We start from the raw sequence: 27,467 nt of genomic DNA on the forward strand, positions 1-27,467 counted from the left end.
CAGTTTGCCCCAAGAATACAGGCTCTGCACAGTCTCACCAATTCCCAGATATGCCAGGGCCCTTCCTGAGTAAATTCCTAGGATCAATTCATTGTAGACAATCAATTCGTTGTAGAGACCTCTCTTTGGCCATATTTCCAAAAATTCAGAGAGTAAGTGGCTGGGGCCACTCCATGGAAAAGACCTGCCTTACCAGAGACTTTGAGCTTTTTTGGGTCTCAACTGTATTATCTGTGAAATAAATATAACTAAATCAACATTACTACATAAAAGCTTTCTGTAAATAAAAAAAAGGTCATTGGTAGTGCTAAGAATAACGGCGATTATGTCACTTAATAAAAAGGTTTTATTTAGAGCTAAAAAGGAGCTTCGGGGCTGTAAGCCCTTTAATTATAGCATGTCTGACTTGTTTAAACCTCATTACATAAATAGATAGTACAAAGTCTCAGGCAGTGCCATCACCGAAGGGCCCTTTTCCATGGTCTTAGAACGGTTAAGGAGGAGAATCAAGGTCCCATCGGCTACTGTCTTGAAGCTTGTCTCGTGTTCTGGGAAGTACAGGAACCCTCTTCCCCTTTGGAGCTAGTGGTAGAGCCCAGTCGCCTCCGTGCTTGAGAAACTGAAAGCTGAAGAGGTAGAATATTATAAAATCCGGAGATGAATGCGTTGGAGGCAGCAAATAAGGCTGCAAGGTTTCATCAGGATGGTTCCCTGTCTGAGGAAGTTCCTGTCCGCAGACTGATGGGGAGACTGACATGTCAGATCTCTAGGAAAGTCACATCGCGTCCTCTGAGCGTCTAGTGTGCGCACCTGCGTTCAGCCAGGACGGCACCTCAAACCTTCCCAGACTCCAGCTCTGGCTCCGGACTCACCCCGCGGGTGGGGTGGTGCGCACGTACGCAAAAGGACGTTCTCTCGGAATTCTCCCGAGCGTCGGTCGGTCTTTTTCACAGCGCCCCTCCGTGGGATGGGGGAGGGACAGAGGGACTTGGCGCCGCGCCCCCTGAGCCCTCCGCCCCTCCGGCGGTCGCAGCGGGGCGGGGCGGCGCACCACCTGGGCCGGCCCCGCCCCCGCACGCCGGCTGCGGGAGCCCCGCCCCCCCTCGCGGTTGACAGCTCAGCCGGTGCGGAGCCGCTCGTGCCAGCCAGTCGCGTCTCAGCCTGGGAGCGAGCGAGCGCGCGCCGCGCCGGGCCGCCGCCGGCCCCAGCTCTGCCGACGGCTCCGGGCGCCGCTCCGCTCCACGTCCCGCTTCCTACCGTAACGGTCTCTCCCCTGTTCCCGACGCACCGTTAGCTGGAGGTGCGGCCGCGGCAGGGGTTTCTGAAGAAGCAGGGAGCGAGCAGCGCCCTCCCTTCGCCGACGCGGAAAGGAGGAGCTGGGGAGGGAAAAGCTGCTGCTCTTTGCACTGGAGATTCGGGGGCTGGGGTTCGCGTTCTCCCAGGCTGCTTCCCCTCCCGGGTGAGGAGCGCCCTGAGAGTGAGGGAAGCGCCTGGAAAATGGAGCAGACGTGGACGAGGTAGGTGAGCCGCTGCTTTCTCCCTGCATTCCGGATATGGTGCCCCCTCCCCCAACGCCCCGCGCGCCCTTAAGGAGAAGTCCCCCTCCCCTAGGGGCCTTTGACATCTCTCTCTCTTTTTTAAGATGCCTAATTTCCACGTCTCTTGATCCTTCTGCACGTGTTCTCTCTCAGGTGTTTGCGTTGCTTAATGAATCTCCCCCTTCCACCTAGTCTTGACCTGCAAAATACCCAGCGGGGCTACCTGGAAGTTTTTGCAGAAATGGTTCTCTGTCTTTTCCCTGTTCCACAGAGAGGGATTCGCGTTAAGTTTTTCTTTAGAGATAGCTTTGATTTCCGATACCTTGAAAAAGATCAGATTCCTTCTCACCCTGCCACGTTTTCCTTCGCAACCTCATCCTCCACTAGGGACACAAAGGCAAAGCTCTGGGTGAGCAGAGCCCAGCAGTATTCACCTCCAGAGTCTCCAGTTGGTGTGACTTGGGGAGAAGAAAGAAGGAAGAGACCAGGGTGCCTTTCATTTTCCAGGCTTTGTGGAGACGAGGGTGACAGCCTGTCTTTTAGGTCACATTGTGGAGATGCCCAGTGCAATTGTGTTTTCGCCGTCCCCTAGTCCTTCCCCTAAATGTACTTTCAAACAGAGCTTACTCAAGGATGAAAGATAATGAGTTGGGACAGAGACTTAATTTTTGTTTGTCAGTGAGAGGGTGGATGGGGAGGCTGTATTCCAGAGGTGTTGCCATAACAGACACTGCTCCACCTCCAGGATTTAGCTTTGGAGACTGGAATGAGGCCAAATTAGTGTTCTGACTCCTAGGAGAAAGCAGACTGAACAAACATGGAAGGTAAACTGGGGGCCTTATAGGACTTGGGAGAAAGATCTGGGGGATTTCAGCTGATTCTTCAATAGTTCGACAGTATGAGTTTTAGAGAAATGGAATCTTAGGGCGTGTTGGTGGGCATATGCTATCTAGATTTGCAAGTAGGGATTCCACTTTTTGCTTTTTGCTTCTCTTCTTAGGCTTTCCTGCAGGATGGTGCTCTCATGTGGGTATGACTAGATAAAAGGAGTGCAATTAGAAGACACCAGGAGACTGAAAACCATGCCTTGAGGTGGGATGGAAGGACCTGGGGCTCTTTTAGTCGGGGAGGTGAAGACGGTCAGGGATGAGGTGGATATGGTAGCTCTCTTCAAATATTTGAAGAGCGTTTGCTGGTAGTGAGTGGGGTTAGATGGATTTGGAATCCCTTAGGAGGAGAGAACATGTTGCGAGGAGGCAAGTTGTGGTTTAGTGTCAGGAAAAAGCCTTCTAACAAGTGACCTACCTGGGTCGTAAATAGACTCCCGACCCTGAAGTTGTTCAAGTAAAGGTTAGATGACCCCTTGATGGTAATGAGAGTGAGCACATCAGGGATTCTTGCTCTCTAACAGTGTCATCCACGCTTATAAAAATATATATTTATAATTTTTTCTGAACTTTATATTTAGATGTATATTTAGATTTCAGGTAAATTCAGAAATAATTTTAAAAAGGAGTAAATCATATGTTTATAGTTTGATTAATGTCACAAACTGAGTCTATCCATGTTAACAGGCACTCAGATGGAGAGGGAAGACATAGCCAGTCCCCCTAGAGGCCTCGTGACCCAAGAACAACTGTTACCCTCACTTTTAACACCAGAGACCCGTTCTGCCTGGCTTTGAATCTTGTGTCAGTGAAATTATCCACTGTGTACTCTTTCATATCTAGCTTTTTTCATTCCATCTTCTGTTTGTGGGATTCTTCACATTGTTGTGTATAGTTGTAGTTCATTCATTCTTGCTTCTGTATAGGAGTCTATGATGTGTAAATAAATCAATTTTATTTATCCATTCTCTTGTTAATGAGCATTTGGGCAATTTCTGGTTTGGGGCTATTATGAATAGGGTTGCTGTGAACATTCCTGGGCATGTCTTTTGGTGAACATATGTACATACTGCTGTTGGGTAAATACATAGAAGTAGAATTGCTGGGTAATAGGAAATGCATGTTCAGTTTCAGTAGGTACTGCCAAAAAATTCTCTAAAGTGGTTATAAAGAGGATATACAGTGAACTGAGATACAGTGAAAAGGTGCTCCGCATCACTAACCATCAGGGAAATGCAAATGAGAACCACAGTGCCTCACCACTATATACATATTGGAATAGCTACAGTGAAAAAGGCAGAAAATACCAAATGTTGGCAAGGTGAAAGAGTCAGAATGTTTATGCTTTTTTTTTTTAACCCTCACTCATAATGAAAAATGTACTTACATTACAACCAGGTAGAATCCCAAACAAACCAGTTTCCTGTAACGATACTTAACCTAACTGTGTGTTTTGTACTCTGGTCTTTTCTACGCTATTCCTCTTCTTCAAAAAAGAAAAAATGCTGGTGTGACTCAATTTATTTCACCACCTAGTGGGTCACAGATGGAAAAATCCTATAATCATATAACTGGCATCTCAGATATTTCCTAACTCATAGCTAAGATCAGTTCATAAACATTTATTTAAAATGTGAGAGCCCAGGGGTGCCTGGGTGGCTCAGTTGGTTAAGCGTCCAACTTCAGCTCAGGTCACGATCTCACAGTTTGTGAGTTCAAGCCCCCGGGTTGGGCTCTGTGCTGATGCTCAGAGACTGGTGCCTGCTTCAGATTCTGTGTCTCCTTCTCTCTCTACCTCTCTCTCTCTTAAAAATAAACATTAAAAGAAAAAGCTTAAAAAAATGCGAGAGCCCAATACTTGGAAAGCACTGTGCTAAATGCTAAGGGTAAAACAATGAATGAGACTGGCTTTCTGTCTTTGAGGGTTGTACTTTCTCATTGTCTATAATTCTTTTTTTTTTAAGTTTATTTATTTATTTTGAGAGAGACAGAGCATGCAAGTGAGGGAGGGGCAGAGAGTGGGGTAGACAGAGGATCCGAAGCAGACTCTGTGCTGACAGCAGAGAGCCCGATGAGGGGCTCAAACTCATGAACCCTGAGATCATGACCTGAGCCGAAGTCAGATGCTTAACCGACTGAGCCACCCAGGCACCCCTAATAGAGGCTAAGGCAGACATGTATACATGAGAGCACAGTGGAGAAGCACGACTTGGGAAATTCAAAGAATAAAAATTAACTTTAGAGCAACCATTTATCAGGCTTGCATTTATTAACTTGTGTGCTAATCCCTTGGCGTATTTTATTTCACCTAATCCTCACAGCCTTATGAGGTATAAGGGAAATGTTATTATATTCATTTTTCAGACAAGGAAATTGAACTTTACAGAAATTAAATAATGTTCCTAGGGAGCACACACAGCTGAGAAGGAGATATAGCCTAGAGCAGAGTTTTGTTGGTCATTCAGTTTCTGAGTTGGTTCTGGAACTGGTTGCTTATCCTGACTACTCTTAAGCTTATGAGTAAATTTGACTGTGATTCTTTTTTTTTTTTTTAGTTTATTTATTTATTTATTTATTTATTTTTTCAACGTTTATTTATTTTTTTTGGGACAGAGAGAGACAGAGCATGAACGGGGGAGGGGCAGAGAGAGAGGGAGACACAGAATCGGAAACAGGCTCCAGGCTCCGAGCCATCAGCCCAGAGCTCTGGACCGCGAGATCGTGACCTGGCTGAAGTCGGACGCTTAACCGACTGCGCCACCCAGGCGCCCCAGTTTATTTATTTATTTTGAGAGAAAGAGAGTGAGAACATGGAGGAGGGGCAGAGAGAGAAGGAGAGAGAGAGAATCCCAAGCAGGTTCACTTGGGAACCTACTACGCTCTACACTGTCAGCATAGAGCTGGATGCGGGGCTCAAACTCATGAACTGCGAGATCATGACCTGAGCCAAAGTTGGACACAACCGACTGAGCCACCCAGGCCCCCCAACTGTGATTCTATTTCCGAGTTTCATTCTTGGCAACTCTGGAAAGCTTCCTCTCTGGAAGATTCTTCACATGAGACTCCATACTCTTCGTCTTGCTCAGACTATCTACAAAGGTCAGGGGGCTGAGTATGTGAGTTCTCAAAATTGAATAACCCCTGCTGCCAGCTGCACGTCATTGCCCTACTAGAGGTCAATAGTAGTGTTTTTTACCCAGGGATGTTGCCTTCCTATTGCTAGCTCTGTGATTAAATCATTTGGGGAGATCATGGTTTGTTCTGGAATGGCGAATTTCCTGTGAATACATCGGCCTTACAAAAAGCTGGTTTGGTCATTAAACAAGCTAATATCCATGAATAGGGAAGAGTTATCAAAGCAATATGTTTATGGAGATGAAGAGGACCCTGATGATGAGGGTAATTTTGCTCAGCTTGTAAGTGCAGCATCTGTCAGGCAAACAGTTTCTACAGCTCTGAATTTTTAGCATTCACTTATCTGGACTAGCAACTCACTAAGGAAGAGGGCATAGTTCAGATTCCTTAGTTGCATTCGTTTCTTTTTCCTGCTGAAACAAATTACCACAAATTTAGTGGCTTAACAAGATGGATGTATTTTCTTGCAGTTCTGGAGGTCAGAAGTCTGGAAATTGGTCTTCTAGACTAAAGTGACAGTGTCAGCAGGAGCGTGTTCCTCCTAGAAGCTCTAGAGAAGAATCTATTCCTTGCCTTTTCCAGCTTTAGAGGCTGTCCACATTCCTTGCTTCATGGTCCCTTTTCAGCAAGGGTAACACTGTAGGCTCTGTTCCCGTATACCCTCTTCTAACTCTGATTCTCCCATTATCTCTTACAAGGACCCTTGTGATTACTCTGGGCCCAACTGGATAATCTGGGATAATCCCCGCATTTCAAAATCCCTTTTGCCATGTAAAGTAGCACCTTCACGGGATCTGGAGATTAGGATTGTGGATTTCTTCCGAGGGCCATTATCCAGGCAACCAAACTATTAAATGCTGGAAAAGTCATCGCTGATTCTCTTCCCCTTTTAGGTGGAAATGTTCTCGTTTCTAGCATATGGGAAAGCTGAGTAAAAGTCAGGCAAATCATATGTGAACCTTATTCAACTTCCCTAAACAGAAAACTCAAGAAAAAGTGAACTTGACCTATTTAAAGGCTACTTATAAGATTGAAGGTTAGGAAAGGAAAGGAATTTAATAGTCTGTTTTGTTTTATGTAACTGTAATTTCATTTAATAAAATGCAAGCATTGATTGTATTTGCCTGCCATGGCTATGAAAATTTAGAGAAGGAAAATAACAGCCAAGAAAAATAGTGGTTCCGTCTGAAAATTCAAAAAATTTGATTTTGTTCCTTCTCACCCACATAAAATAGGGCCTTCAAGTAAGACAAGAAGCCCATTTACATGGTTATATTGCACTTAAATGATCCCCATTGATAGCTTATTTGCATTTATTCTGCTCCGTATTAACTCTTAGCTTAACTAAACTCTACATTAACTCCTTCCTAACTGTGGAGGAAGCAAGGACATTTATTTCTCTTTGAATTCATGGTGAGTTGGCAGAGAGTCCTATGTACTAATGCAGTTACGACCAGAGATGGCATTTCCCTCCATTTTATAGATGTGGCCGTGGAGGCCAGAGAGGGTAATTTAGCATTGGAGCATGAACGTCTGGTAGACTCTAGTACCTTTGCTTACTGTGGTGCTGCTGCACTATGAAGAGGAAAATGCTCCTTTTCATAATCCTATTACTGAGACACCTTTGGTCTTTGAATTTCCCTTTTAACATTCAGCACTTCTAGCAATTAATTTTCTGCATTTGGGGAAGTAAAACCTTTGCCTTCAAAACTCTGATCTACTTTTAAATAGGCCTATGCTTGGATTTTGGCTCAAGGGATTTATCTCAATCTGTGCTTTCACTCTCACTTGCTTATGTCCCATATACGAGATGGGGCTGGACATCCCTGCCCCTGTGCCTCTTTCAGCTTACATGCTAAGGGTGCATTTCAAATACCAGAAGACTGGGAAGGGGTGGTTTTGTCTCTTAAAGGATAAATTGGGTGACCCTCATCATAGTGCCCTCGCCATTCTAGATGGCTCAGGGGTAATTTATACAAAGCTGTGTAGAGCATCCATTCATTCAGTGGCTACCCTGGGACACTATTCCTAGTGCAATTGACTCTGTTTTATAAATAAAATTCCAAAATAGGCTCAGAACATTCCTGAAGTTGTCTCTGGCAAAAATTCAAATAGCACTTAAAGTTAGAAAGAAAGTCCGGAATACAAGAGTGGTCATGATGACCTAAGGTGTCTCTATCCAATTCTATTTTAAAACATTCAAGGGGCACCTGGGTGGCTCAGTCAGTTAAGCGTCAGACTTCAGCTCAGGTCATGATCTCATGGTTTGTGAGTTCAAGCCCTACGTCGGGTTCTGTGCTGACAGCTCAGAACCTGGAGCCTACTCTGATTCTGTGTCTCTCTCTTTCTCTGCCCCTCCTCTCTCTCTCCCTCAAAAATAAATAAAACATTACATACATACATACCTAAATAAAACATTCTAATACACTGAGGACTTATTTTCCTCAGTTTCAGAACATCTTCTGAGTTCTGTGGTCATCAAGACAAGCATGATCTGAATTTTTTCTGATGGCTAAAGTACCTCATTATTCATAGACTATAATAATAATAGTAACTATTAAGTTGTATTTTCATAGCACTTTAATAGTTTCTAATACATTTTCCCTTAATGTGTCTCATTATCTCCAGTTCTTTTCTGCTTCGTCCACTCTCTAGAAACTTCTTTCCCCCATGGCTTCTCCAATGCCAACTAGGGACAGTAGCAACTGGTGTCTTTTCATCATGGCCAAGGTGGAAAGGGTATAAAGAAGCAATAACTACTGACCTATAGAAAGCATTGACTGGCAAAGAAAATGGAACAATTTCTAGTATTTCACACAGTGTGGGAATATATTTATTTATTTTCCATGTCATAATATGGAATACTATTATTCATGATGTAGAATAGAATGTCATGTGGAAATATACTACTTTACTCAATCATTCCCCTATATGGATGTTTTAGATTTCTAGTTTTTAACTATTATAAATAACATTTGATAAACACCTAGGTACATAAAGCATCTTCGTCTATAGGATTATTTTTGAATGATAGATGGATGTTCAGAAGTATGATAACTGGGGGCACCTAGGTGGCTCAGTCGGTAAGCGTCCAGCTCTTGACTTCGGCTCAGGTCATGACCTCACGGTTTGAGTTTGAGCCCCACATCAGGCTCTGCACTGACAGTGTGGAGCCTGCTTGGGATTTCTCTCCTCTCTCTCTCTGCCTCTCTGCCTCCCTCCCTCCCTCTCTCTCTCAAAATTAATAAATAAACTTTATTTAAAAACAAGTAGGTTAACTACATCAAACATTTCTAGTTGTTGAATATACATGGCAAACTGCTTAGCATTCAGACTCCTATAACTCACAGGAATGTAGAAGGTATTTCGTTCAGTTTAACCATCATTTTCAAGACTTGAGTCCTGTACTGCAGAAAGGGAAATGGAGGCACACTGACATAAAGTGATGTGTCCTAGACGAATCAGTAGCAACATTCCCAACTTCTCCTCCTCTTTAGGGTAAAATGCTTCCCTCTTTCTGTTAATCTGTTACCATCTTGAAGTGTTTCCTGAAACAGTACTAAGCAGAAAATTTTAAATAAGAAAGTCAAAATGGATATAAATAACATCAAAATTACACATACGTATTAGGATATCGCAAGGAGAGGAAAAAAAAATAGATGCTGTATTTGGTTATGGGATTATGCACAACATCCTTTACATGCTGCTTTAAAACTAAGTCAATATATGTTTTTACAGCAAGAAGAAATTGACATTTATGCCCATAAAGTGACAACGTATAAAGTTTGCAACTTAGTTGGTTTGACAACGCTTCTTCTGTGTGTTACTCAGAGATTTCCAGGTTATTGGCACCACGGGGCAGTATTATGCCAGACCACCTAAGGAACTGGTTGTAGGGTGTCATTTCACTCTTTCTGAGCTAAAATTATTAGGTGGGCCTTAATACGCCAGCTGTTCCACACACACCTACGCTCGCCTTTGCTAGGATAACTTTATTTACCCTTCAAAGATTAGTTTCATTATTACCTCCTTTAGGAATTATTTTTGGAACCTAGTTCTGGGTGTTTTCTGTAGCCAGAGTATGCTCTGTCTACTCTGTCATAGCTTGAAGCTAGTTAGTTGGTTGACGGGGTATTTTCCATTTTCTCAGCTCATTGGAAGAGAGGACTTCTGTTTTTTGTCTCTAAATCTTCAGCATCTAATATTGTTTCTAGCACTTAGAAGATCCTCGATTTAGAACTTTCTAGAGAACATTCCCCACAAGGCTGATACGAACATCTGGTTGGTAGGTGTCTCCTTCTTGTGGAATGGATACAGCTGGTTATAAAAGCTTTTTGTCCCTGCTTTTTTTCCCTATCCCTACTGAGCCTGGGAGTCAGCTATGTCAATCCTTCAGAGTCTTTTACTGCCTTAACAATCTCCAAGACTCAGTAACCCTCAGTCAATTTTATTATCCTCTAGGATTCTATCATCTTTGTTTTATATTTTTAAAATTTGTTTTCCTTCATGGAAGTGCAATTTACATACAATGTCATATTAGTTTCAGGTATGCATCATAGTGATTCAATATTTTTATACATTATGAAATGCTCCCACAGTAAGTCTAGTTACCATCTGTCACCACACAGAAGTTTTAGTGTATTATTGACTATATTTCTTATGGTGTGCATTACATCCCCATAACTTACTTATTTGATAACTGGAATTTTGTACCACTTAATCCTCTCCATCTATTTCACCCATGCCTTCAACCCTTCCCCACCTCTGGTAACCAATAGTTTATTTTCTGTATATATGAGTCTGTTCCTGTTTTATTTTATGTGCTTGTTTTGTTTTGTTTTGGATTTCACATCGAAGTGAAATCATATGCTATTTGTCTTTCTCTATTTGACTTATTTCTCTTAGCACAATACCTTCTAGGCCCACCCATGTTGTCATGAATGGCAAGATTTCATTCTTCTTTATAGCTGAGTGATATCCATTGTGTATGGGTGTATATATACATATACACTCATCTTCTTTATTCATCTATTGATGGACACCTAATTTGCTTCCATATCTTGGCTATTGTAAAAAATGCAATGAATGTAGAAGTGCATGTATCTCTTTGAATTGGTGTTTTCATTATCTTCGGATAACTACTCAGAAGTGGAATTGCTGGATCATATGGTAGCTCTATTTTTAATTTTGTAAGGAACCGCCATACTCTCTTCCACAGTGGCTGCACCCAATTTATATTCACACCAACAGTGCATGAGGGTTCCCTTTATAAGCTTTTTTTAGTACATTATAGAACCATACTGAAAAAGAAGACTCTAGATTCACTTTTTTTTTTAAATTTCAGGCAGATCTGTAATGTTAAGAAATTCTTCTCCTCCTTCTCTTATCTGCCTCCTCTGCTCTCCTCCCCTGACTCTTCCCCTACAAGTGCATTCCTCAAAACCTTTGATTTCAATGATATAAATAAAATCAAGATACAAAGTTGTACATGCAGTATCATTTCTATTTTGTAGAATTCACACAGGCATATGAACTGAAGAACAACTGAAAGTAAATATGTGAAAACTCTTTGTCGATGTTGCCTTTAGGTGGTAGCATTTTTTATGATTTTTCTGTATACATTTTTCTTCTTTCCAAAATATTCTGGAAGAAGCATGTAATTCTTTTTAAATCATTAAAAATGGACATAATGAACGGTGCCTGGGTGGCTCAGTAGGTTGAGCGTCCGACTTTGGCTCAGGTCATGATCTCACGGTCCATGAGTTCGAGCCCTGCATCAGGCTCTGTGATGACAGCTCAGAGCCTGGAGTCTGTTTCAGATTCTGTGTCTCCCTCTCTCTCTGACCCTCCCCCATTCATGCTCTGTCTCTCTCTGTCTCAAAAATAAATAAATGTTAAAAAAAAAAGGGACATAATGAAGAAAGGAAACAGTAAAAGATTATGTGAGTAAAAAGGTAGGTAGAGACAGGAAATGCTTGGTCTTTGTGCTTGGTCTAGCGCTCTGAGACAGATTGTGCCAACTGCCTGGGCATGCCGCAGGGCCTTGTGAATAGTGGTGGTTCATGAAAACTGAGGATTGCGGAATGCATTCACTGCCAGGACCAAAAGTAAAAAGCGTATGAGCAAAGTTTTAGAAGTGGGTGGAGAGACCGTACACAATCCCTGGGTGATGCGACTGAATCCAAAGCAGATTATTTTTACATCTCTTCTGAAAGAGTGATGTCAGTGTCTTTGCTGATTCGGGGCATAGGGAAGAGGATTTATTAGATATTTGGATGTCTGATAACCTCATGGGGCAAAGTGAGAAAAATAATTACTTGAACTTCCTTTACCTTTTTATGGTATTAAGTGGTTTGTGTCTCTGAACCTTGATGGACAGGAGCAAGAAAAATAATGTTCATTCCTTTTGGGCCTTAGCCCAAGAGCAGAAAAAGGTCATAAAATTTGGACGAGTCGATGCAGGTGCACAATGGTGCTGGTAGCTCCCTGTAGCTATTGAGGACTGATTAGCACTTCAGAAAACTGTCTCCCAGAGTTCCATTTGGCCGTGGTCACTCTCAGTGAATAGACTCTGTTGAGTGAAGGGTGTAATTGCAGCCTGTACTGGAGAAAAGTGGACTCTGCTGTATCCGTGCCAAGTCAGCCCACACTTAGTGTGCAGAGAGAGATTCACAGGCGATGCTCTCTCTGTTCTGAGGGGGCTTTGCCAATTCAGCATCCTAGCTTGCAGAGGTGATAATGATAGGTCTCAAGATGAGAAAAAATTCTAATCTCTCTGTATTTGTGCTCTGCATCTGTGACTTCTACCCTATTTGCATTCGAATATGTTTATGCAGTTTTAGTGCTGAATGGGAGGGTGGTATTTGGCAACATTTGGAACATGGAAGATACACTCCATGTCTCTCTTGGCAGGAGAAAAAAAGATCTGAGGACAAGTCTGAAAGCTGGTTCACTAGTGGCCTTTCCTGTTTTGATTGTGTCTGTCCATTACCCCTTCTGCCTTTCAGTTTATTCCCTTTGTCCATTACGGACAGTGTTAAGTGTTAGCACAGAAGAGGTTCAGGGAAGTTGTGAACATTTAGAGAGATTTGGGTAGAGATAGGGAAGTATATAATGATGGATGACTCACTTTCCAGGATAGGACCTGTATAAAAAGTCATACTCGTCACTTCCCTTTTAGGATTGTAATTCTTTTGTCACATGGCATCTGTTATACTGGTATTGAAATACTCAAGTGTGAGCTGTGTCCAGTGGGGATGAGTCGGCATCTCAAAACACAAATTTGTGTCTGGATTTGACTCTAAATCCAATCTTCACACAGCACCACTGTCCACCCTCAGATTCTCAGGGGTCACTTCCCTGCAGTCAAGGCAGGTACAGAGGAAGCTCTGGATAGAGGTGACGGTAGAAGGAAGACATATTGGAAAGAGTCAAGGTTTGGAGTCAGGTGCCATTTTCTTCTTTTTCTTTTTTTTTTTTTTTTTTAATGTTTTATTTATTTATTTTGAGAGACAGAGAGGGAGAGAGTGGGGAAGGGGCAGAGAGAGAGAGAGAGAGGGAAAGAGAGAATTTCAGGCAGGCTCTGTGCGCTGTCAGTGCAGATTTCCACACAGGGCTTAATCTCACAAATGATGAGATCATGACCTGAGCTGATATCAAGAGTTGGACACTTAACCAACTGAGCCACCAGGAGCCCCAGCTGCCATTTTTTCCCTTTTTTTTTTTTTTTGTTTCTTTATTTTTGAGAGAGACAGAGAGACAGAGCACGAGCAAGGGAGGGGCAGAGAGAGAGGGAGACACAGAATCTGAAGCGGGCTCCAGGCTCTGAGCTGTCAGCACAGAGCCCGACGCGGGGCTCGAGCTCATGAACTGTGAGATCATGACCTGAGCTGAAGTCGGACGCTCAACTGACTAAGCCACCCAGGCGCCCCGCCTCCCCCAAGTGCCATTTTCAAGTTCAGACTTGACACCAACTAGCCGTGTGATCTTGGGCAAATCACTTCATCTTCCTAGGCCTCTTGTTGCCTCATCTGTGAAATAGGGATACAGTAGCTACCTGACAGGATTTTGTGAGGACTGAATGAGATGATGCCTGGAAAGCATCAGACACTCGATGCATTGTGGTAACAGTGTTGGTGGTGGGTGACAGGGGTTGTCCACAATAATGATGGTCATTTCATGCAAGATTAGTGCTGAGGAAAATTCTGCTGAAAGAAAACATGTTGAACCATGAAGTTAGGCTCAAGCAGTCCAGGGACAGTCACCTGTAGATGTCTTTGTTCCTAAATTGGCACTATTTATGAAACCCTACCATTCAAAAGCCCTCAGGGCCTGTGCTCCAAACATTAAAGAAAGTAGGCCACAGTTCTTGTCCTTCCAACCCTTTTGTATTTGCAAGCGTTGAATGTGGATACAAATTAAAAGTACAAAAAAAAAATGATATCTGAACATCAGAAAGATTTCTTTCATTTGAACCAGAATTTAGTAACTCATGTCAAATGAGTTTCAAGAATATAGGAGCTTGGGGTGCCTGGGTGGCTCAGTCGGTTAAGCATCCGACTTGGGCTCAGGTCATGATCTCACAGTTTGTTGGTTCAAGCCCTATGTCGGGCTCAGGCTGACAGCTCGGAGCCTGGAGCCTGCTTCAGATTCTGTGTCTCTTTCTGTCTCTGCCCCTCCCCCACTTGCACTCTGTCTCTCTCTCAGAAATAAATAAACATTAAAAAAAATGTTTTTAAAAATATAGGAACCACAATAGAATATATGTTTAGTTCAGTGTCTAGTGCTGAGGAGGGCCCCAATTAACCGCAAACTTCAACAATCTTCCTGTGTCATACCACATAATCCCCACTGTTTGAGAAGATCAGACTGAACCTAGTCTCTTACATAGTTTCTCTTTTATTGAGGCCATACTTTAGAAGAACAATGTAAATTGGATCAAAATACATTCTCTTTTTTAAAAAAATAAGAATTAACCTTTTAGTATAAAATCATATAAAAAGGAAGATATTCACTTGTATTTTCTGCCATCCTAAACCTCCAGCCTTATCTCTTGTGCAGATTTTCTTCTGGTCCTTATCTATAGACATTTTTGCTGTGTAAAAATCTTCTTGTTTAACATTTATTTTTTTAAGATTTATTTATTTTGAGAGAGACAGAGACAGCATCAGTTGGGGAGGGAGAGAGAGAGGGAGGGAGAAATCCCAAGCAGGCTCCACACTATCAGCACAGAGCCCGATGCAGGGCTTGAACTCACGAACTGTGAGATCATGACCTGAGCCCAAACCAAGGGTCAGACGCCTAGCCTAACTGACTGAGTCACCCACCTGGGCACCCCATCTTGCTTAACATTTTAGATTGTCCTTGGGGATTCTAAGTAGTTAGATAAGGAGGAGGAAAGTGCTAAGTGCAGACCTGGTTTCCTCCCATGACTTCCCTCAATACAGCTTCCTACCTGAGGGTTAGAGCTTGGAGGAGGACGGCTTGAGGACAGGGAAAGTTAAAAATGTTGGAAGGGGTCCTGGGGGCAGTTTATGTTTACTCAGGCAGGAGGGAACAAAATGAAAACCACAAATACACCCTTCATTCTCCTGTTTTGGGGTCTTTGTCATGTTTCCTTGTGTTATTTGTACCCATCCTTCAAGGCTAGATTCAGTGTTCTCTGTTTTCTGCATATTTCCTCCCACCAGGACAAAATTAATTGCTCTCTTGTTTATATTTTTCAATTCTGTTTTAAATCTCATTATTCTTGTAATTATCTCATTGAATCCTATGTGCCTTCCCCAGTAGACTCTGAGTACTTTGATGACAGGGTTTAATTTCTTTTTCACCTTTATATTTCCAGGGCTGGCCGTATAAGCCACTTCTCAATAAATGTTTATAAGATGGAATGAAAACCCTATAAACAGTGTCAAGGCCCAGGTTTTTGCTCTAAGTACTGTTATAGCAGATTGTTTCCCCCTTCTGAATTTTTGTTTATACTTAAAAAAAAAATCTATATACAAACAAGTCTGAAAGATAGAAAATGCCTCCAAGAGATGGCCTTTGTCTGCAGGTTTAGAGATCTTAAGCAAGAGTGGTGGTGAGTAATGAAGGAGGGGGCCCAGACTGCATGTTGGAAGTGATTGCCCTAGGGGGAGGACCTAAAAATAACTGCCGCTTTGGGAGTTTGGATACCCCTATGGGAAGAAATACCCGTAGGTTAAACATTTTACTAGGTGAGACGAAGGAGAAGGTAATGGGGACTGGACAGGCATCAGCTCCTTAGAAATAGTTTGGGGGGTGACTATGGTCCTGGGGTACCACTGTCTCATACTGTCAAAGATGTGTTGCACATCCTACTTTGTAATGGTAAAGGCCTATGGTTGCCATTTGCCATTGCTTGTGAATGATATGGTCCGTTAACAAGATGCATTGCTCTTCTGGGTCCACAAATTAAACAGACCAAAATATGAGACAATAACCCCAAATATGCAGTTTGCAAGGGAAAGTCATGACTTCCCTACAGAAAATATCTCTCTGCAGGCTCCATTGTCATGTTACCCCTTGGTAAGGAAGAAGGACCCACGTTTCTGCCCCTCCCCACACTGTTAGGAGAGAAAGCAGGACCAGCTACTTACATTTTAGAAAGGAGCTATGTCAGTGAGGCCATTTGCAAGCAAAGGAAAGCAAAATTGAGTGCTTGGATATTCCTGACATAATTGAAACTACTATATTTAGGAAATTACTGGAAAAAAATCCTCAGAGCACAGTTTGATAGCAGCAGAGTATCAGAGTGTAGCAGATGGCTTTGAGAGAATCAATTATTTTCTGATTATTGTCAACCTGACCATCCTGGAAAACTAGGAAAAGCTAGTAATGTGGAATATTGAATGTCGATGTGTTGTTTGAGTCCAATATCTTCTTAGCTGCTTAACAGCAAATCAAGAAAGCGTGGGCAATATACCATGCGGAAATTAAGTGGGTGAACAGCTTGTGGGTGGGTTGTACTTGGAAAATGCTTGGTTCTTCAAATTAAGCAAGAGAGTGGCTTGGCAAAATTAATAATTGTAACGTTAGTGGCATTGGTATCAGTATTGACAGATTGATGAGGTAGAGGGAGAGAAAGGATAAGGCTCATTGAGGGAAAAAGCATGGCTCATTTATACAGGAAAAGCACCATGTAAGGTAAAAGTATCTTGGGAGAAAGATTATATACGTACATCTATGCTGGAGAGCTATGAGTGCTCTAATGAACCATATGCTAGCTGAGCATGAGTCATCCATGGGCTGATGTTAAAAAATAAACCTACAAACACTTCAATTTGAGCAACTAGGACAAGGACATACAAGTTTTTTCCAGATTTGGGTAATATGGAAGAATTTACCAACATATATTACTGCTTCACAAAGCAGTGTACATGTGCATGTGTGTGTGTGTATGACCCAGCTTGGAGTCTGTCTCTAGCATACCTCAGTTCTCTTTGCACTTTGGTTGTCACAGATTGCAGTCCCCTAGACATATACCCTGTGTTTCTTCACTGTGAGCACTCCCCTTCCCTGGGGGAGCATCAAATTCCTTCCCAACCTTTTGGAGCAGATGATGAGCCCCACTCTTGGGCAATAAGAGAGGGAACTTGAGCTGTTAATAGAGTTAAAGTGATTTTTAAAAAATCTCCTGAGATTGTAAGTATGGCCATTAACTCAGTGCCCATCCAAAGTGACCTCTCTGCCCTGACACTTACTGATTCCTAGTGGGCAGGCAGCTAGCTCAGAGTACGTGTGGGTTGGGGCTGCAGAAGGTGGGGTATCTCATGGGGCCTGTACACCTTGCCTTGTTGTCACCTGCTCCTGATCTGGAGTGTGGAATCTTCAGAGCAAAGAGGATTAAACAAGATCATGTCCGGACAGTCCCCCAGATCCTTGGAAGTATTAAAATGGGCTTTATGGTTATGCATCTATTAGAATAGAATTGCATAATGACTGCAAGGGACCTTAGAAAAATCCATATAGTTCCTTTACAAGTATTTGAGGAAACTGAAGCCCAAGAGGTAAAAGTGATTTATAAGCCAGTGTTAGTGGTTCATCAGCATAGATTAGTGAATTGCACGCTGAAGAAACTAGGTTACTCAAGACAGTCTTTTTAAAATTTTATTTGAGTGTGGTTGATATACAATGTTATATCAGTTTCAGATGTACAACATAGTGATTCAACAAGTTTGTCACAAGTGTAGCAGCTGTCTCCACACATTGCCATTATAATATCATTGACTGTCTTCCCTATACGGTACAATTTATCCCCATGACTTATTCATTCCTTAACTAGAAGCCTGTATCTGCCACTCACTTCCACCCATTTTGCCCCCTCCCCTCTGGCGACCATCGCTTTTTTCTCTGTATTTATAGGTCTGATTCTGCTTTTTGCTTGTTTTTTTCATTTGTGTGTGTGTGTTTTTAGATTCCTCATATGAGTGAGATCATATTGTCTTTGTCTTTCCCATTTATTTCACTTAGTATAAGACCTTCTAGCTCCATCCATGTTGTCTCACATGGAAAGATCTCATCCTTCTTATGGCTGCATAATATTCCATTGTGTGTGTGTGTGTGTGTGTGTGTGTGTGCGTGTGTGTGTGTATGCCACATATATATATATATATATATGTGCCACATATGCCTTATCCATTCTCAAGACTATGTGTTAAAGCAGAAATGAAATTCTGTCTGCATTTGATCTGTACCAGGGTAACAGCCTCAGAGACCTACACAGAAGCCAGGAGGGTATCAAAAGTGAGTATGTGAGCTGGGACTACAAAGATAGGAAGGACAGGGACTGTGACAGACTGGAGAAGACATGTTCCGTTGAAAGGTGATAGGTTGTCCCCTATGTGGGAAGGCAGGCCCAGTGTTGCTAGACCCATTCATTTTCTTTTTTAATGTTTATTTACTTTTGAGAGAGAGAGAGAGAGAGAGAACAAACCCAAGTGGGGGAAGGGAGAAAAAGAAGGAGACAGAAACCGAAACAGGCTCCAGGCTCTGAGCTGTTGGCACAGAGCCTGATGCGGGACTCCAACCCACAAATCACGAGATCATGACCTGAGCCGAAGTCGGACACTCAACCGACTGAGCCACCCAGATGTCCCTAGACCCATTCATTTTCTAAGAGAAGTTAAGAGTGGGTCAATCTTGTGCTGACCAAATAAAACATTTTGGCTGGGTTGAATTTGGCCTGAGGAATGACCATGTTCCTGATGGCACAAACACTGTCATCTACCTAAGTCTGTAGGCTGAGCATATAAAGGAATCCATCCAATGGTTGCATAGCAGCAGTTAAGTGTAAGTTTTTCAAATTTTTCAAGACAGTGTTCTGGTTGATGGCTTCAGTATCCTTCCCCTACTTTATTACAACAGAGGGGAATTTGTAACTAGTACATTCATCTCTTTAATTGTTCACTCTTGTGGAAAGTTTTTAATGGATAGAGAAGGGAAAGAGGCAGACGACCCGGAAGAACCACAAGCTGGTGATCTGCTTTTGAATAATAAAAATATTGCCAGGTGGTGTGTGTAGTCCAGCATGCCTTGTCTGGTACTTTGATGTCCATCTGGAACTTAACAAAATGAAGATTCATGCCAACATCCAGTCTTGAGGCAGAGAAGGAAGGACAAGAATTTCTAAACAAATGCCAGTCTCTCTTCCGCCTTCCTGAGAAGCCCTCTACACCTCTGTCTACTCGATTCTTTTTGGAACAACTTACTGGGTGCACCCAAGGGTTTAAGGCATCACCCCGTAGGATTATTGCAATTGTCTTCCTGTTTCTGCCTTCCGCATCTAGTCCGTTGTCAAAACAGTAGCTAGCCCTTTTAAAACATTCATCACTCAGTTCAACCCCCTTTTTGACTCACAGGATTTCAGTGGCCAAATGCTTCAGTACAGCCTGGAAGGCTTTTACAATCTGCCCCCTGCACAGCCTTGCTGTTACTTCCTTGACCTTCCCTCCTCCTCCTTCCTCACTATGTGCTCACTCTGCCCTGCCTCACTGGCCTCCTTTCTGCTCCCAAACACTCTGGCATGCTCCCTCCTGTGAACCTTTGTGTTTGATGTTCTCTGCTTAGAAGACTCTTTCCCCAAATACCCTATTGCTTCTCAGAGAAACTTTGCCTACTGAGAATTGCAATCCCTTCCTCCTGCCCATATCTCCAGGACTCCCTATCCCCATCCCCCACTTCAATTTTTCTTAGCACTTGTCTCCAGTTGCTCTAAACAGTTTACTTTTTGCTTCCCCTTACTCTAATTTCCATGAGTGCAGGCATTTTTGTCCTTTTTGTTCACTGCTATATTCATGCTGCCTAAAACAGTGCCTAAAAACATAGTAGGTGCCTGACAAGTATTTGTTGAATACATCTTGAAAAAAAATTTCCCTTCTCTGCTAGGTCTGGTGACCTTAATTCACTGTGCTGGACAAATACACATCTTTCTACTGAACTGTGGTTTTAACATTACCATTAATAGACTTAAAAAAATGTTCATTTATTTATTTTGAGAGTATGTCTGTGTGTGCATGTGTGTGAGTGCATGTGTGTCAGTGCAGAGCCTCATGTGGGGCTTGATCTCATGAACTGTGAGCCAAAATCGAGTCAGACACTTAACTGACTGAGCCACCCAAGCACTCCCCATTAATAGACTTTTATCTGTTTTTCCAAGTCTACTTCCTAAACATACGTTGGATTTTTTTTGCTTATCTTCATCTCTGCTTCTTTTAGTTAAAACCATCACAACTTCTTGAGTTTCCCATCCACTTTTATCCCCTCCACACAGCCTCACTCAGCAGCCAGAATGATCTATTTAAAATCAAAATCTGGTCACTTACCACTCATTCCCTCACCTAAAATCCTTCAGTGGTTTCCCAATGCCCTTCACACAAAACTCTGTGTCCTTACTGTATCCCACAAGGTCCTGCACAGTCTGGTGGCAACACTGGTTTTCTCTGTTCTTCCAACAAGTTAACTTCCTTCCTGACTCAGGGTCTTTGCTGTTTTCTCATAATGGAATTGTGTGTTCAATGGCTATCTTTACATGTTCTTACCCAGGATAGGAACCTTCCTGTGGGGTTTGTCTTTGTATCTCCAACACCTAACACTGTCCTTAATCCATGGTAGGAGCTTAATAAATACTTGTGGAGAAATAAATGAAAACAGAATGTCGGTGTCTTGCCACCTCAGGGACTGGGGACTCTAAGGGTATCTCATTAATTAACAATATGTTTCTCTCCACAGAGATTATTTTGCAGAGGATGAAGGGGAGATGGTATCCAGAACATGTCATGTAGCAGGTAAGGAGGCTGTGGGTCTTACCTTGACAAATTCTTGGTCGTGGTAAGGAGGCTGTGGGTCTTGATAAATTCTGGTTTCCTGCTGATCATAATTCCCTCAAATTATGGACCCTTAAATTCATCATGGCAGGGGCGCCTGGGTGGCTCAGTCACTTAAACATCTGACTCTTGATTTTGGCTCTGGTAATGGTCTCACGTTAGTGAGTTCGAGGCCTGTGTCGGGTTCTGTGCTGACAGTGCAGAGCCTGCTTGGGATTCTCTTCTCTCCACCCCCCCGCCCCCCCCACCTCTCAAATAAACAAACTTAAAATAAATAAACACATAAATAAAATAAATTCAGCATAGCAATATTCTCCGACTTTTTGTGAATTTCCAGATTTGTACCTACCACTATAACATGTGATTCCCCCACCTTCCCAGCACAGCACAGGAAATCATAATTGAAATTACGATTCTGTAATTCCAAAGTTAAAGTCACTTGTGAAATGATTAAAATAGATTCTGCCACTAAAATTAAATCTCTACTTGCATACCATTTAAATGGGTATAATAATAGTGTCAACGTCATAAGTGAGATTAAATGAGAAAAACTCTTATTGTAGACTTATAAAGGAATAAACACCCAGTAAATATTGTTGTTATTAAGGTATTCATAATAATATCACATAATTACTGAACTAACATTAGCCAGGGATTTACCTGAATTATGAAACCAAAGTGAAGATAGTTCTCTTTGGGGGAGCATTTTTCACAGGAACCTTGAATCACTTAAGGGTTCTGCCTCCTTCGCTAAGTCATTTGCCTTTTTCATTCCAGCCTTGAAGCCCAGATGGTTCACATGCACAGCATGGAAAAAGTTTTTAATTTGAATGTGTTAAGGATTTCAGACACTTACAATTAGCATTTGTAATTGTATATGCTAAGTCTACAAATTCCAAGGGTCTACTATACTGATTTTGAACATCAAGATCCTCCATTTTGCAGTGAAAACTCAAAGGAGTAGGGCAAAAATGGAAGGGTAGAGAAGATGCTTATTGTTTCTTTTAACTCTTACAAGAGCTCTGTGAGGTATTATTTATTCCCACTTTCACAGTGACAGTGAAGCTGAGCAAAATTAAGAGATTTGCCTGAATTCCCACAATTGGCAAGTGGTGAAATTCATATCCAAGCTTCAAAGACTCTTTTCCCTCCATCACATCCCACTGATCTAACTGTAATGTATTGTTCTGTTTCATCAAATTTTCTTCCATTCGATAGCCTATTTAATTTCAACTGATTGTGGGAGAAATAATTCTTTTCCAGTTTCTCTTAAGTAAAGCATTTATTTGCATTTACTTAGAAATATCACAATATCAACAAAACAGGTGCAACCTTGCTATTACTATAATTATTATTAATTTGCAAGCACAGACTGTTCTATAATTAAAAGAACAACAATTATTTTGTACAAGCTGAATCAAAGACAGCTGAATTTGGAAACAATACTACCTCTATCCATAACTAATTTGTGCTGTGTACCAATAAAACCTGCTTTAAATTTCTGTTCCATTTTAAAACCCTCTACTCTACCAGGCAAGATGAGTGGCTATTGAGAATACCAGTAAGGATAGGGATATGTAGGGGCACCTGGCTGACTCAGTCTGTGGAGCATCCTACTCTTGATCTCAGGGTTGTGAGTTTGAGCCCTGTGTTGGGTATAGAGATTACTTTAAAAAAATTAGGGTGCCTGGGTGGTTCAATCAGTTAAGCATCTGACCTTCGATCTCGGCTCAGGTCGAGATCTCGTGGTTCATGAAACCAAGCCCCACATCATCTCTGCACTGATGGTTCAGAGTCGGCTTGAGATTCTCTCTCTCCCTCATCCCTGCCCCTCCCCCCATCACAATGCTCGCTCTCTCAAAATGAACATATAAATATTAAAAAGATAATAAAATAAATTTTAAACAAAAAGACAGTGATCTGAAGACACACCTGATACTATGTTAACTTTACAAAAATGAAGACACTGTACAGTGTCCATTTTAAAAACAAATCATGTGGCCTTACATTTCAACCTTTAAAACCAGTGGTGTAAAAGGGAGTTAAATACTTTTTGGCAAGAAAAAAAAAAAAACTGCACTGGAATCACCCTGTCTCTCATCATTATTTTCTTCTTCATCTTTTATTGCCTTCATTTTTCTCCTCGCCATCATTTTCCTGATCCTTTCTGTCTTCCTACTCTTTTTCTGTCTTTTCTTAGCAGAGAACAAATTCCGAGTTGATTGAAATATCTAGAGGCTTTTTCTTGTGCTCTTTCTGGCAAGTTTGCAGAAGGAAAAAGAAAGAGGGAGGGAGGGATATTTTCTCCCATCCCATGGCTTGCCTTTTCATTCTTAATGGTTTCCTTTGTGAGCAGAAGCTTTTTAGTTTGCTGTAGCCTCACTTGTTTATTTTTGCTTTTGTTGCCTTTGATTTTGGTGGCCGTGCATATATGGTCAGTTAGTTTTTGACAAAGGAGATAAGGATGTACAAGGAAGGAAGGAAAGAGAAAAGAAAAAAAGGGAAAGGACAGAAAAAGCATATGATGACATTTTGCCTCTTGGCTCGTTTGTCCATATGTGTGTGTGTGTGTCTAGTTAATTTTTCTTCAGAGCCCATTTTGCTCTTACTTGCACTGATGCCATCTATGGAGCTCAGTGGATAGCAATGGCTGTCATTCTCTCTGACTTTAAAAAAAAGAATGTTCATAATAAAGGATCATTGTTTCCTTCTGCCAACCATGAAAAGGTGTATTTTTCCATGTCTTCGACCTGAGTCTACATCCCTAAGTCCACCTCAGTCTGAGGTCTTCTGTGTACTCTGCTTCTAGGAAGCCCTGATTTCTTGCTTCCACAATGGTACTTCACAAAGGCAGGCATGGGGTTAGCAGCAGCTTTTCCTAGGGCGATTCTTCCTTTAATTAATGGAATTATTGCATTTCTACCCCCTGCCCTGTTTTCCCTCAACTCTTAGACCTGTGATGATTCCCTTTGCTCCTAAATTAACAGTATTAGCCGACCGCTCGGAAGGTTGAGTGAAGAGAACATAGGACTGGTTCTGCCACTTTTTAGCATTGTGATCTTGGTCATGCAAACTTTCTGAACCTTTATTAACTCATAGTAAAATGGATTTAATAATCGCATCAGTCTGTTTCACTTGGGGTAGTAACTTTATAAACAAAATAATTCATATGAAACTACTTTGTAACCTGTAATGCCTGTTAAAGATGTTGGTTGTAATAATTGTTACTACTCTTAAATAATGACCTGAAATATTTTTGTAGAAACACCTCTTAGCTAGTAGCTTGATTTTTTTTTAAAAAAAGAGAAGCTATTTCAGTCTTCTTTCGTCATGTGCCAAATCACCCTAAAACTTAGTGGCTTAAAACAGGTGTCAACAGGGGCGCCTGGGTGGCTCAGTCAGTTAAGCGTCCGACTTCGGCTCAGGTCATGATCTCGCGGTCCGTGAGTTCGAGCCCCACATCGGGCTCTGTGCTGACAGCTCAGAGCCTGGGGCCTGTTTCAGATTCTGTGTCTCCCTCTCTCTCTGACCCTCCCCCGTTCATGCTCTGTCTCTCTCTGTCTCAAAAATAAATAAACGTTAAAAAGAAAAATTAAAAAAACAAAAAAATAGGTGTCAACAAACTGCAGCCCATGGGCCAATTGCCAGTTTTTATAAATAAAGTTTTATAGCAACACAGTCATGCTCGTTCAGTTACATATTGTCTGTGCCTATTTTGAGCTGCAAGAGCAGAGGTGACTAGCTCTGACAGAGATGGTATGATCCACGAGCCTAAAATATTTACTATCTGGCCCTTTAAAAAAAAGTTTGTCCACCTGGGGCTTAAAACAACAATGATTTATTATTTCTCACAGCCTTGTGTGTTGACAAACTGGGCATTTCCTCTGCTGGTCTCACTTGGGATTACTCAAATAGCTGCAATCTTTTGAGAGCTTGACTGGGGTTGAGAGTCCATAGACAGCTTTACTCACATGTCTGGCATTCGGTGACTGGCTGTCAGCTGGGGCATCTCCATTCCCTCTGTCCTTGGCCTTTCCTCCTCCAGGAGGGTAAACTGGGCTGCTTCACAGTAGGGTGGTCTTGGGGCTCTAAGAAGACAAGAACAGAAATGCATGGTCTCTCAAGACTTAGTCTCTAGAATTCATACAGTGGCATTTTCATCATATTCTCTCAGTCAAAGCAAGTCACTAAGCCAATCCAGATCCAAGGGCTGGAGAAATAGGCTCCACTTCTCCATAGAGTAGCAAAAGCCTCCAGTTACAAAGGGGCACAAACATGGACTAGTGCATTTCACTGGGGACCAGTATTAATATGATCAGCCACACACTACTTTATGTGAACTGTTTCCGTGTGGCCCAGAATTGATTTGTACTTTGTGGAAACCAAATTCTGCTGGATGGTGCTGGTTAGAAGGATCATAATGCCACTGTTGTATACAATTTTTTGTTGTTCTGTTTTACCGGCAGCTTTTCTTAGTGACACTAAAGATCGAGGCCCTCCAGTGCAGTCACAGAGTTGGAGAAGTGGTGAGAAGATCCCCTTTGGACAGATGCCTTCCTTGAGAGCATTTGAAAAACCCCCTCAGGTGCAGACCCAGGCTCTTCGAGACTTTGAGAAGGTAAGTCACGTGGCTGAATAATTGTTATCCCAATTAGAAGGAACACCAAGGGATAGTGATGTCTCATAAACATATGACCCATGGCTTAGTCTGAATTGTGGCCATTCTTATACCAACCAGTATGATGTCTCTTTTAAGAGCATATGTCCCAAGGGGGCGTGGGTGGCTCAGTCGGTTAAGCATCTGACTTCAGCTTAGGTCGTGATCTCATGGTTCGTGGATACATTGGGCTGTGTGCTGTCAGTTCAGAGCCCACTTTGGATCCTCTGTCTCCCTCTCTTTCTGCCCCTCCCCTGCTTGTACCCTTTCTCTTTCTCTCTCAAAAATAAATAAACATTAAAAAAAATAAATAAAAACAACTCTTAAAAAAAAAAAGAGCATATGTCCCAATAAACATATGTGTTATTAGCTATGCCCTGAGCACTCTGGTTCATGGACAATTGCCTGTAGCAATGATTCTGTCTTAGCATTTTTATCCCTGGTTTACTTCTCAAATAAATTCAGGAAGTTTAAATGGCACCCTGAGAATCTATAACTGGACCATAGTGCGCTTAGGGGACAAAGTTTAATTGGCTGGCATTATATTCTCAGTGGCTTGAACCACTCTAGATCTCTGGATACTGTCTGCAGTATAAGGTGGCCTCAGCCACAACCATTTGCTTCTCAAAAAAGAATCTGGCATTGTTGCTTACAACTTCTGATTCAACTCTTGAAGTGCTCTGTGTCTTGATAGGTTTATCCTTAGATTTGGACAAGAGCCAAATTACTGATAATGTAATACAAGTCCCCACCTCCCTGTGCCCTGGATTGACCCCAGGAAGTCTGTATAATAGAACCTGTCTTCTGGGATTTATATGGCCTGGAAAGAGCACACAGGATTTCTTACACCAATGTGCTAAAAAAAGAAATAGCTCTTTGGTGCCCCCTGGGGGTTGCCCATGGATCAGGCCACATATGAGCACTGTATACATATGCCCTTAGATTTGTGGGTGGGTTTCTTTCATTTTTTGGATTGATAGCTTTTGACATAAAGTAATAAACTTCTATTTTCAAAAAAAGGTGAATAAAACAGGATTGACATGGGTTTATCCTGTCTTGCCTCAATTTGTGAACAGAAATGCTTCCCGAGGATCTAATGTACATCTTACCAGATATTCCTGTGGACAAAGAAATATGCTCAATACTGGGGCGCCTGGGTGGCTCAGTCGGGTGAGCGTCTGACTTGGGCTCAGGTCATGATCTTGTGGTTCGTGAGTTCGAGCCCCGCGTCGGGCTCTGTGCTGACAGCTCGGAGCCTGAAGCGTGTTTTGGATTCTGTGCCCCCTCTCTCTCTGCCCCACCCCTGCTTGTGCTCTCTCTGTCTTTCAAAAATGAATAAACTTTAAAAAGAAATTTAAAAAAAGAATATGCTCAATATAAAACCTGCCTGAGAATGAAACAGCCTACTGTTAGTGTTGAGGGTTGTTTTTTTTTTTTTTTATGGGGGGGTGGGTGGGGTTGTCGTTGTTGTTTTGGGGGTTTTCTTGTTTTGTTTTTTTCCTCAGTTGTCATGGATAGTGTTGTGGGGTTTTTTTGTTTTGTTTTTTGTTTTTTTGTTTTTAAAGACACAGAGCTTACAGGAATATTAAGTGGTTTTGAACACTAAACCTCTGAACAGCTGTGTGGTGCTGGTGGTGAGAGAGGGGGTGCTAACAACCCCTCCTCTTTTTTCACCTTTTGCATCTGCTGCAATGCAGAATGGATGAGCAGAGTGGCAGTCCTTCCCAAAGCTGTGTGGGATGCTCTCTGAAAGAGTCTGTGGGCCTGTTCCTTTTGGTTGAGAGGTGATTTGGAATACAGAGGTAAGGGAGTCACTGCTGAGGGAATGAGTGGCCGGATGCGGTGGGCACAGGGAAACGAACAGGCTGACCTGGGCACCCAGCAGAGGTCAGCTGACTCCTCAGGT

At 42.2% G+C, this 27,467-nt stretch overlaps 1 protein-coding gene across 16 annotated transcripts in view; it reads left to right on the forward strand.

Annotated features, from left to right (window-relative positions):
* The window catches only part of PDE4DIP (phosphodiesterase 4D interacting protein), a 218,170-nt gene that overhangs the window by 27,155 nt on the left and 163,548 nt on the right, over positions 1–27,467 (forward strand). For 15 of the 16 annotated variants that reach the window (XM_027058236.2, XM_027058233.2, XM_027058238.2 and 12 more), the window contains exons 2-3: positions 20,810–20,865; positions 25,371–25,522. In XM_027058236.2, the coding sequence (XP_026914037.2) occupies positions 20,810–20,865; positions 25,371–25,522 (208 nt within the window). Of the gene's footprint in view, positions 1–1,357; positions 1,518–20,809; positions 20,866–25,370; positions 25,523–27,467 lie in introns of those variants that run through there. The other variant, XM_027058247.2, reaches the window with a different exon arrangement.

This window comes from Acinonyx jubatus, chromosome C1 (genome assembly GCF_027475565.1).
Source record: "Acinonyx jubatus isolate Ajub_Pintada_27869175 chromosome C1, VMU_Ajub_asm_v1.0, whole genome shotgun sequence".
Classification (NCBI taxonomy): Eukaryota; Metazoa; Chordata; class Mammalia; order Carnivora; family Felidae; genus Acinonyx; species Acinonyx jubatus.